Here is a 12,663-nt window from a genome sequence, read left to right as displayed (position 1 = left end):
ACACCTTTTTGTTGATTGTGGGTTATTGACTAACAGTCAGAAGAGAGTAATTTATCATCCATATCCATTAAAGATAATGTATGGTCAATACCTCCTAAAACTTAATCACATTGACTTTTACAGGTAACCACATTATAAAAGAGCATCACTCACTTAGATAAAAACCTTTTTATATCATTAACGATTTGTTCAGTTCGTCGCACCAGTGACCAAAATAAAATCTATCAGAAGACACGTTTTTGTAGATATATGTATATTGAACTTGTCAGTTTTTTTTATCAGAATGTGCAGAAGGCCGTCATGGATACAACTGCCAGGAGACATGTAGCACCACTTGTGTAGATCCAAAGAGATGTGATTCCATAACCGGACAATGTAGTGGTAGGGATATAGTGAATGATATGGGCTTATACCGTATAGCGGGTTATTTAATAGGGTGCTAATTTTGGCTTTCAGATGGCAGCCCGCTAAAATTTTAACAGCTTAAATAGTCAGTTAAAAGTTAATTTAGTCTTCTTAGTGTACAACTGCAAAGAGATGAAACCCTGTGTCCGCTAAATTAAATACGCCAAAAATTATTGGCAAACCTTTCAGCTGGCAAAACGCCAAATTTTACACCCGCCAAGAAAATCCGCTACACGGTATCTTTTAAGGAAATTAATATATCTTTATAAAATTTTCAGAGTACATAAAGGGTGTTTTAGTTGATAAAATACGTTTTATTATGTCTACTATAAAACTTTTCTAGAAATAACATTTAAAGTGATGGCGATCTCTAACACCCGGAGCAACCTGAAAAGTCAAACAATAGAAATGTCAACTGTTCTAATTTTTGGAGAAAAATATTTCAATTACAAGAATCAAATTCTTTAATTAAACGAAAATGTTATAGTTATAAATGTGCAGTATTTTACTTACTATGATATGATCAAACAATAAAATATGTAAAACAAAGTATATGCATTTACCTGTATGAAATTATAATAATTTGAAAACGCTTAATTTCTTCGGGCCGTTCGTCTTTTTTACTCTAATGGAGTTGCACAATGGAACCCTCGTGCATTTGTCAGCCCTGTCTTTTATTTTAGTTACTGTTATTCACATATATATATATATATAGAGAGAGAGAGAGAAACTGTTTTCCTTATTTTAAATTCTAAGGACGATAAAAAAATCCTAGTCTATGTTCCAAAAAGTGTGCCGCCTGCACCAACGCAACTGCAATCTTTTTTTAAAAGAGTCGGGTTTTAACTCCATGTATATAAAACGTTATAAAGTTCATATTTATCAAAGCATAAGCACCAAAATTTGAGGAAATATCGTTAATAAAACATTCGGGTAGTAACTGCTTTTCCGTCGGATTTTGAATATAATATACATTGTAATTGCAACCTTTGGGTATTGAGCTGCTTTCCTACACCAGACAATGAAATGTGTCTTTTAAATTTGAATAACTTGTGAAGTAACTCCATATTTGTCCATAAATTTATTAGATTGTGTTGGTTTAATCTATTTACGAAGTTTCATTAATGTATGACATGGGGTTCTTACAAAACAATGCTCGAGGTACAACCCTCGTGCATACCTTTTTCTCCATTTCACATCCTGTTTCAACCCGAGATACCAATTTATCAGCGATAGGTCTTAAGGTCCGAAGGTTGATATTGGTCGAGGGCTGATAGAGATTGAGGTGGAAAAGGGTACTATGTTTTTATGTTTATTAAATATAGTAAGCGCATGCTCTCCGTTTGAACAATTTCTAAAACAGGTAAATTATTGAAAATAAGTTGGCAAAAAAAGAGTATCAGCAATCTCGTGAAGTCATTATTTCGAAAGCTCTATAGTTGATGCAATGACCTTATCAACAAATACAATTTATCATTGAGTAAATTGTTAACTGACGTTTTCATACTGATTGTTAGTCTATTATTTTTACACTGAGATGACGACGGACTTTCCCCTTATTTCTAGAGCATGACAGGGAGCATACAGTGGGTGTCACGGGTCTGCAGGGGACACTCACTCCTCCATAGCACCTGATCCCACCTCTGGTATTTTGGAAATTCTTGTTTGCACTGCCAATTTTTGTATTGATTTACGGACTTTTAATCCCGAATATTGTTCGTTATCTCTATATGTTTTATACAATATGAGATAAAGAAAAGTAATAAATAATCATGAACTGACATCAAGCCTTTAAAGCTGAGCATCGGTTGACACAGTTTACGACTTGGTTAACAAACGCACTGAAAATCTCCGCGATAGCTGTCCACAAATTTTCAAACTAAAATAATTGAGATTGCCATCGTGAGAAATTATGAAACTACTTACTTTAAATTCTCGAGACCATTCAAAGTTTTCAAGTTAGCTTTTGGACAAAAAAGAAATAACCAATCGGATAAAATATGTGATAAACTGTCTATATTTTTTCTTACAGTTAAAAAATATTCATCAGTTTGCAAGGCAAGCAGACGGTGTGATCCATCTCTTTACGGAGTTATATCAATTCTTCGCTTGAGCGTGGCTCTAAATATATTTTTCGTCATCTGGTGAGTTTTCATTTTATCCAACACAAATAATTAATGTTGTATAATGATATATAAGGTGGGTAGTTTCTATTTAATATATAATTATTATGTTCAGGATTTTGTTTTATTTTAGGTTTTACAAAATTAGAGCATACAACCGACAGCATCCAGTAACGAAAAACACGAACCAGTTGTCCACAGAATACGCTATGCCTAACACAGAGTTTTATGAAAAAGTTGAAGAAAACGTTGAATACCAGAAGCAGGGTCAAATGAGTCTGTCTACGGATAACAAAACTTCTAAAACACAGATTTATAAAAATGTCGAAGACAATACCGGATATCAGGAACTGGGTCAATTAAGTCAACCCTCTCTTTACGACAAACTACATTAATCTTAACATTCAGGCAATCCTTTGTATCACCCGTGTTATTAATTTGTTATTAATCCTTTTACCAAATAATTTTAGTTTCTTTTGGTCATATGGAAATGCAAATTGAGGATATACATGTACACTGTACAATATAAAATGGTAACCGTATAAGCAGAATTTTAGCGAGAATTTAATTTTGACATTTCTAGCAAGGGTGCTGAGATCTCATAAAATTATTTGCGTTTAAGCTGCAATGGGCTCTTTAGTTAGCTTTTAAATATTGCTAAAACTACTACTCACTGAAAATTAAAAAAAAACAACACTTTTTAAGAAGATCGTTAAATTTGCGTCTCCATAAAATTTTCACTCATAGTGTATTTTCGCCCAATACTATTTTAGCAGATACATGTATAGACTTGCAAACAATATCGCCCGTTTTAATATTGCTAAGTCTTAGTCTTGTTCAAGAAGTCATACTGCGTTGCTTGAATTTGCCTCGTTTCAATTTCCATCACATGTTAAGTCATAAGGGCAAACATTAAGCAACGGGAAAAATATGAAATAAAGAGTAAACAAAATGTTCAACATGGAAACTGTGTTGATGTTCAAGTATGAAATTTAAAATAAATTTTCAAACAATGTTAGACTTTTGTTTCCATTCACGAATCGACCGAGATAATGACCATTCAAATAAAGAAAAAAAAACAAAGAGATACGGAGAAAAGTCGTATTTTCAGACCAAGCAGTGTTCATAAAGGTAAAGCAATTCTCTAGTTTAATGGATAAATTAATAATTAAACACTGAGCTGATCATAAAATGTACATTTTATTGATATCTTAATGGACAACATTGTATTGCAAATAACTAAAGCATTATCAAAGACAGTAATGCCTTATGGAATATCCTACACACATCCATAATATACATGAGCTTAAATAAGCCTTATGCTTGTATTTGCCACATTGCTTTTGAATCTTTTCAGAATTAAAAAAATATTTAAAGTTTATTGTTTATAGTATTGTAATTTCGGTCATAGTGGTCATATATATGTATTTCAACAATCAACATCAACCTGTTGGCTGCAAGATAATAGGGCCCACCCCTACAACAACATTTAATGTGTAGTCCGAAACTACAAGTAGCATGCTGGGTAGGGGTTACAATCATGCTACCAACACATTAATATTTAATAAAATGTACACCCCTTTACTATAAATTATCTATAGATGAAAATAGTATCAAATCAACATCATATTCACAATCAACTTAAAGAAGACGAAGAGGACTACACCGCAATTATAAAACCACTGTGACGAAATAAAGGTCTAAGGATTCCCGTCTTTTTCCCACAACCAACTTAAAGGTGACGATATGGCTTCGCTGCACTTCATTTTGAGAATTAAAACGCTGTGGCGAGATTTTATGTCCAATAATGCCTTTTTTTTGTTTTTCACAACCAATTTAAAGGTGATAATATGCTTTTACAGCACTTTGTATTGACAATTGAAATACTGCAACGGGGATAAGATGTACTTGAAGGATTCCTATGTCTGTAGACAGCTAATATTATATGGAAGTACAAAACTTAAACGGTAGAAACCCTGAACAAGTCAAATAAAGTAGCTAAAGGGGGGTGGGTGGGAGAGTATTTTAAACAATTTTAGCTTTGGATTTCTGAACAGTCTGCCGGTTATCGGTATTGATACAAAAGGGAGTGTGGATATTGTAAACTCAGAGTGAAACACGGTTTGTTAAAAAAAAAATCTGGACAATATTTCCGGATTACGCAACTGACTGATACAGAAAGTAATCAACTACATAAACCATTATTTCAAATCAACAACACACATATAACACCATCAACATTAGCTTCAAACATTATCATGATAATGGAAGCTTTGATAACAGCATATATTAAGAGACAAGATGAAATATGTACAAATAAATCATGCACAAGTACAGTGCTGCTATCCTATAAGTTGACAATTCTATCCTATCCTATCGTGAATCCTGCATCCACAATCCTATCCTGTGATTTCAGTCTAATCCTATCCTATCCTATCCTTCAACTCTCGGTTTTTTAATATTTAGGAATTAATTTGACAAAAGGAAAAAAAAGGAATCCAGAAAGAAATCAGATATAGTTATGGCATTCATTTAAATGTTATATATTTTAATGGAGAAAAATAATCGAGATCGGCATTCCATAATTCCCGACTCACCGCACAAATAAAATTTACGATTATCGTTACCTGTTAAAAATTAATGTAAACAAACAGATCGTAATTAAACGTGGGTAAGTACTGATTTTGCGAACATATCTGTAAAGAAATTTGGCTTCCAGAAGAATTATAGAAAAAATATAATTAGTGTTTTAATTTTCCTACTAACAATGATTGGGAGACCCGGGATCGCGACTTGCGTCCGGCGTGTTATAATTAATTATTTTTAAAAACCATAGGCCTATACGGTTATAATGTTTAAGTATATGTTTCATGTAAAATTTTATTTTTTACTAAACTGAGCACCATGAAAATAACATGCATGTACATGTACATGTATAGTCTAACTGTGCCTGTATAACATGTTTTTCTGTATGCAATTCTAAAAAAGAAGATATGACTAGACCATAAACGAAACAGACAAGTCAAAATGTAGATCTAGAAAATCTTGACTTTCACATATTAAACATTTTAAATGTGAAACTGTCTTATAATATCAAATATTAAATGTATGATTTTTTAAATTTAAATTCATAATTTATTCTTATTTAAAATTTTAGTTCATCATCTGTTGTATGTGATATTTTTCAAACATGCAAAATATATAGTTGCTAAATAAAATTCAAGATAATCATAATGTTATTTTTTTCATTTAACTTCCGTTTCTTCTCAGTTTATGGTCAGCTCAGTGCCGTACAAATGTACTTCAATTTCAAATTTTGTTTTATTTATGAAAATTTAGTAATTTATATTTAATAGAATATATTTTCTAAATTGTTATTGTCTGACAGATTGACAGTAATGAATATGATAGTGAGGTCAAACATGTTCCTTAGATCTTATAAAACATGCATTGTTATTGTCAGAGAGATGATCATAAACCGAACAGTCCCACAAATGTTCGGTTTATCATGACGTCAAACCTCATTATGACCTCATTACCATATTTTTATACCCCCCGCTTGAAAAGCGGGAGGGTATATAGTAATCGTTAATTCCGTCCGTCCGTCTGTACGTCCGTCCGTCCGTCCGTCCGTTTGTCTGTCCGTCCGTCTGTTACGCTTTGGGGTACCCATCTCTTATCCGCAACTCCTCTCATACCACTGAATGAAATTTGATGAAACTTTCACAGAATCTTTATTACATATTGCCATTGTGCACCTCCTATTTTACTTTTTGATCTGACACATATTTTGGGTTTCCCGGCCACAGGAAAACTTGGACTTTTTCACTTATAACCATATGGGAGGCGGGGGGTATCATTTAGTGAGCTCATCGCTCACAATACCTCTAGTTTTTCCATGTAGTCTTAACTGTACTGCGTTGACCCTATCAAAAACGGTTTAAACTAATCTTACTGATGCCATCAATTAGTGATCTTGTCCTCTTGATTCTGTGAACATTTCATTAGTTTTTAAATACAAGAAATACAGATTTGTGAGAGAAGAATCCTACCTTAATTGAAGTTTCAGCGATCGACATTTGAAGTGAAAGTTAAAGGTCCATAAGGTAAGACCTAAGATACCGCGGTCAAAAGTCAGTCGCAAGAAAAACATTCCTTATCGCTCATTATTAGTCCTGAGTGTCGAGTAAAGATCAAAATTTGAAATACTTTTCCGGTACATGGTGACGTTTTTACACGGGTTAAAAATTCTCAAACAAAACATTTAACAGCATGAAATTAAACAATCAATCGATCAAATAATCAGTTTGGAGGGATTTTGGTTTTAAAATGTACATTTTTTTTTAGGTATCTACTGTCCCACTTAATTTTCCTGAAAATATCATCGGAAATAAAACATGCTATTTCAAGAGAAATCTGTCAGTAAAATATCTAGCAGTAATTTGATTATACCAGTAAAGGAGTTAATAATTTTGAGCCAAAATATGTTTACTTCACCATCAGATATACTATAAAAAGGACCCGTGAATAAAAAAATATAATAGAACGTTAAACTAGCATATCTTCTCTAGATTAATAATTCACATATCTAAGGTTTTTCATTTTCATTTTAATTTAAAAAGCTTGTATAAATATTTAAATTACTGCATTTCTGTAATTCACGAGGCAATGTCTATTTTCAGTAACAGTTCTCACAAAAGGAGGTCCGGTTGACCTCCAAATTAACACAGATCTATGAAGTTTAGCAGAAATCTGTAGCTTTGTTATTTTCAAAGCAGGGTATCTTAAGGACAAATGATACTTTTAATCATTTTCTTTTAAATAACAATTTGGGTAATGTTTTAAAGATTGAAATGAATTAGTTTCACCGCGTAGTTTTAAATTTTTTATTCAAAGCTGCACAAAAATGACTTTGAAGAAAAAAAATTAAATATTCGTAAAGAATAATAAAGATGGCTTCAGAAAGGTTGAATTTTGAACATCACAGAAAGTTTACATTTTTTTTATATTCTAGGAATCGATTTGCAATGATATAAGGTCAAACAATATATACCAATCCAGGCATCCTTTTATGTTTGTATCATCTATCCTTAAACATCTATCCTAAGGCTTAAATAATGTTTTCTGTGACAAAAATTTTTCTTTTAACTATTTAGAATTTGAAATCTCTAAGTGATCAACTGACTTCCCTTTATCTTATGAATCAAAAATCACTTGAAATCCCCCCCCCCCCCAGTAAACCCTGTAAGGTTCTTAATCAATTTCATTTCACTTCCTAGATTGAATTATTAACACCTGAATAGCAAAAGTGTCCTTTTTTCTTTGTCTTTTTACGACATATGCAAGACTTTAATATATGTACATCTACATAGAATAAAAACCATTACCTAATAAACGTTCTCGAAATTAGATTTTTTTCTGCATCTTATTATACAGATAACTATGTTATTAAAGGGGAAGATTATACATGAAGCAAGCAATATTCTACAAGTTTAAAATTATACATGGCAGTTAATTGTTTGATTTATTTATAGCTCTGTTTTCTAGGCACTTAAAAAGAGTTCAAGAATTTACCGATAATTAAAATTTTATTATAATATTTCAAAATAGTGTCTTCACTAAAAATAAGATGAATAAGAATATAAAGGTACTTTTCCATTTCTCACAAATAATTTGTTTGAACTCGTTTAAGAACATAATGTTCAGACAGTACTATGGTCGATGTCATACATTAAAAAAATAATTCAAATTGTTTGGAAAAAAATGCCAAAATATTGATTTAAAATTCGCTGGCAACAATTTTCTTTTGTAACTTAACGATTTCAAAATTAATTCAATTAAATTTATTTGAAAGGCGTTCAAAAACTCTTCATGTAAAGATCTATGGGGATCTTAAACCCCGTACTCATATCTAACCTTAAGAGGGAAAAATGAGCATAACGCCGACTAGGGGAGATAACTCTTAGGAATGTGAAATTCGTCTATGGGGGATTGTAAATCTCGTACTCATATCTAACCTTATCGATATCGATTAAATTCTTAAATTCTACTTCCTTGTGTTCAACTAATTCATTTCGAACAATATGAATAGAGAATTTGTGCCGCTTTACTTTTTCGGTAGTTTAATAGGAATTGTGTCTACCTACGGTAAGAATAGCAATCTCAAATGAAACATTTTTTCTCTATCCTCTTCTCTCTGACTCCCCTTCCCTCTCTCTTTTCGTGTGATTGTATTTATATAGGTTAATCCTTTTTATGTTGTGATTTTTAATCGATAGTTTATAATTCATATAAGATCTCATAACGATGAAAGACTAACATGTTACGAAAAATTTGAAATGAAATCCGTGCATACTTCAGGCAAATATTCTTATGAAACATTTCTAGAAATTCTTTGCCACAAGAATTTCATGCAAATGTGTTATGGGCAAGACTAAATAAATTAGTATGATTGAACTTGTAGAAACAAGCATTGGACAATTATTTTATCGAAGAAAACCATTTTTAACATTTAATTAAGATAAAGAGAGACATTACTCATCCCAAGAGATACATTTATAACATTTAAACATGCTGTCTTATCAAAAAGTAACTTTTTTTTAAAGTCATTATTTTCTTAAGAATAAATCAAAAATATATACAAAGCTCAAAACCTATCTACTAAATCATTTTGGTTGCCAAATAAGCAAAGTGCGCTGTAGCAAAATTGAAAATGAAAGATGTGATTATACACAATCATTCATTTCAATTGATCGAAACACAGTTAAAGCATTCCTGATTAAAATGTCTAAAGCAACAAAAAATAGTCATGTTTTCAAACACGAACGGCCTCTCAAGTTCCATCCATTTAAACACCCAATTTTACGTTGACGCCCCGAAATCTACCCGATTCTAGATAAATAATTAAAACAAGACTTTAAAAAATACTTGTTTTCAATCTTCACAGCAGCATGGTTCTTGTAAACGATATGTTGTCCTGTAGACAGTCCACAGAAATTAATGCTGATTTAATTGATACAAAACAGAATAAATTTTAAAAAGAAAAGATATTTAGTACAAACGGTATGGATCACAAAAAATTCAATTTTTACATGTTTTATCTTTGTATAATTATATCGATACAATCTACACCATGTTATAAAGAAATGTTACGAGAATAAGTACGCGAGTTTCGAGTAAGTTATTGTTCGATTTTTTTTCTGAAGTCTGTCTCTATGCGTAGTGGAAAGGTAAAGATAACGAACAATGCTCGATCGATACAGAAAATAAATCTTGCACAGCAAATAAAAATTGTGTTGACATTCGAAGACTCGGAAATTATGAATACATGTATTTTGGACACTATTGTTAATCAGAACATAAAACAAATATTCCGATCGCGGTCAATGTTCACGCGAAGGATAAATGGAATAGTTTATTTTTTATATTTAGATTATTTCAAGCACGGTAGTTTGACTTAAAATTAGACACGAAACACGTAATGATTACCAAAGACAGACATCCTGTGTAATCCTACGTGTATATAGATTTTTGACATCTTAAGTATTGGGGATCTCCAGGTAAATAACACCACTGTTACCTAGACCAATCTCTCAAGTAACCGTACGGTAAAAATTTGGGTCTTTAAATAACTTTCATAGATTGATGCTATTGAAAGTTCCTATCGATTGATTGATTGATGGATCGTATATTGTTTAATTTCCATCTAGAGAATTTTTTTACTCATATGGAAACGTCACTGTATGCCAGTGAAGGGCTTAAAATTTTGACCTTTACTCGGCACTCAGGGCCATTGAGCAGTGAGAGATCTTTATCGTGTCAACGCCTGCTGCTGAAACGGGGCTTCGGTTTTTATGATCTTATCTGAAGGACTCGCAACTTTCACTTCAATGTGCCGTGCGCATGGCGAAGGAACAGTTGCTACCCGTTTTATCGACTAGGTCAGTCGCGGCCGAGATACGAACTCACGACCTCCCGATCACGAAGCGAGCGCTCTACCGACTGAGCTACCTTGAACAGTAAGTTTCTCTCGAGCATTTTTCACCACTAGGAAACGCCACAATTTTCCGGTGGAGATCAATAAAGTTCGTCCCATTTTCTGCACCCAGAGTCACTTAGCAGTAATGGGACATTTTTGCGTCATCGTACCGAAACACGGCCTATACGATTAAATCCAAAGGATCGATGCTTTTGTCCCACAGTGTGATTAAGGATCGAACCCTTAGAGCAGACACTCTTACTACTAAACTTCACTAAGCGGGCGACCAAATTTCACAGAGGTATTATATTTTTTTATACCTGAAGTTCATTCAAATCCATCGATAATGAATAAAGTACTGTATATGTACAGTACCTATAAAAACAGACTTCATATTTTTTTAATTGGTGCAGACAGCAACGCGCTTATTTATGATTAGCGTTAATAAATGAATACGATACGATGTTTTTTTTTAATTTACTTACTTCGTTCTGTCATTTGTCAGGCCTTGAACATCGAGCCCTATTCGTTTATCTATTTCAAATGTATGTTTATATAATTCCATGTATAATGTTTATTTTTCAAATTCACTTTTGAAAATCAATTTCATTCTGAAGTGGGTAATACGCAGCTAGAATAAGGCTACCCGTAAAATATAAACAAATAAAACTGTACTAACGTATCTAAACTATCTAGACGTGACGTCATAAAAGAATATGACATCAAGTCACTGCATACTTGGGCAAATACGACGGGAATAGTGTCCGGATTTTTACATGGCATGTAGATTTAATTGAAACAGGTTTAATTCAAGTGTTAGGATTGTTTTTTTAAGCTCAAGTGTGCTATTATAATGTTGAACATTTGGAATTTCTTTTGCTTGTCCGATATCCACATAGTCAAACAATAACGTCGGGAAAATTATGTGTGAAACGCTCCCCTTATAAGTCCATAGACAGAGTTAGAATTTATGAATTGTGTTTATATTGGACTGTCACAAGTAATAAACAAGGACAAATTGAAGATATTCTGTTTGAATGATCAAGAGAAGTATGTCCTCTATCTGAATCTTGCTGTGGGATTTTGTGTAGTTTATCCATTTTTGTATAATTTGCGATAAAAAGTGGAAAATACCCCTTCTTATGTTGCTAAGTTGAATATCACGTAAAATATTTTCTAAACGAGTAAAAATTAATCCTACCACAGCTCTTTCCATGTACCAGAGATCACGGTGAATTGATCAATGTTACAAACTTTGCACAATATTTTTGTTTTGCACTTGTGCCGATGTTTGGCCTGAATTTTTAAAAACAAATCTGCGTAAATTCTTTGTTGATTCCGTAACACACCTTTTGAAAATTCTCAAAAAAAATATCTTAATGTCATTTTATTAGGCTAACAAAACAGTGTAAATGTATGCCCTTTCAAGATAGGGTAGGACATTTAAAACGTGGCATGACCTTGACGCAGTGTAATTTTGCTTGCAAGGGGATCGACAGTAGTATTACCATATATTTTTATTAACAGAAAATATTGCATTTGGAAAGCCTGCCTGGCAGCAGCATCCGTATTCGAACTCTTTTTGGGGAGCAGATAAAGCTGTGGATGGACGGTATACAGACCGGTCTGCTGGTGGAGGACAATGCACGTTATCGGCAAACGGAAAACAAACTGCCACCTGGCGGGTGGACTTAGGAGACGTAGTCAGCATACATCATATCAATTTCTTCTACAGGACTGCCAATTCCATTTGGGGTATTAAAAATAAATAGTACAGTAAAGCTATATAACAAATGAATGAAGAACATCAAAATAGTGATAAAAATGTAACTTATTCGGCATGGTTTTTTTCTAAAGTTTTTAATCTTACGTTTATATTTATACGACCTTTCTAGCAAACATTTCCATATTACACTGATATCTTTGAAACATTTCAATATTTTTTCTTGGTTTGTTGATAATTATGATTTTATTATATTTCTTTCTGAATATTTTCAATTTGATTTAAGCGTTTTTTCACACAAACATGTAGTGAATAGAATTGAGTAGCAGATTAAGCATGTTTTAGCCCTCGTCCTTTATCAAGGTTAAAATGAATATATAATGATCTAGAAATTAACTCACAAAGATGTACAAAAGAGGAAAACAAGTGAAACA

At 32.5% G+C, this 12,663-nt stretch overlaps 1 protein-coding gene and 1 pseudogene across 1 annotated transcript in view; both read left to right on the top strand.

Annotated features, from left to right (window-relative positions):
- Window positions 1-3,835, top strand: part of LOC134261334 (multiple epidermal growth factor-like domains protein 10) — a 38,654-nt pseudogene extending 34,819 nt beyond the window's left edge.
- A 4,767-nt stretch (window positions 3,836-8,602) lies between these two features.
- Window positions 8,603-12,663, top strand: part of LOC134261333 (multiple epidermal growth factor-like domains protein 10) — a 38,420-nt gene continuing 34,359 nt past the window's right edge. The window contains exons 1-2 of the mRNA XM_062743770.1: window positions 8,603-8,675; window positions 12,034-12,261. Coding sequence (XP_062599754.1) covers window positions 8,612-8,675; window positions 12,034-12,261 — 292 coding nt within the window. The 5' untranslated portion in view covers window positions 8,603-8,611. The remainder of the gene's footprint in view (window positions 8,676-12,033; window positions 12,262-12,663) is intronic.

This window comes from Saccostrea cucullata, unplaced genomic scaffold (assembly GCF_032062105.1).
Source record: "Saccostrea cucullata isolate Sc308-1 unplaced genomic scaffold, CSIRO_AGI_Scuc_v1 ctg811, whole genome shotgun sequence".
Taxonomy (NCBI): domain Eukaryota; kingdom Metazoa; phylum Mollusca; class Bivalvia; order Ostreida; family Ostreidae; genus Saccostrea; species Saccostrea cuccullata.
The sequence above is the reverse complement of the archived record's forward strand: the minus strand, read 5'-3'. Positions and strand labels throughout refer to the sequence as shown.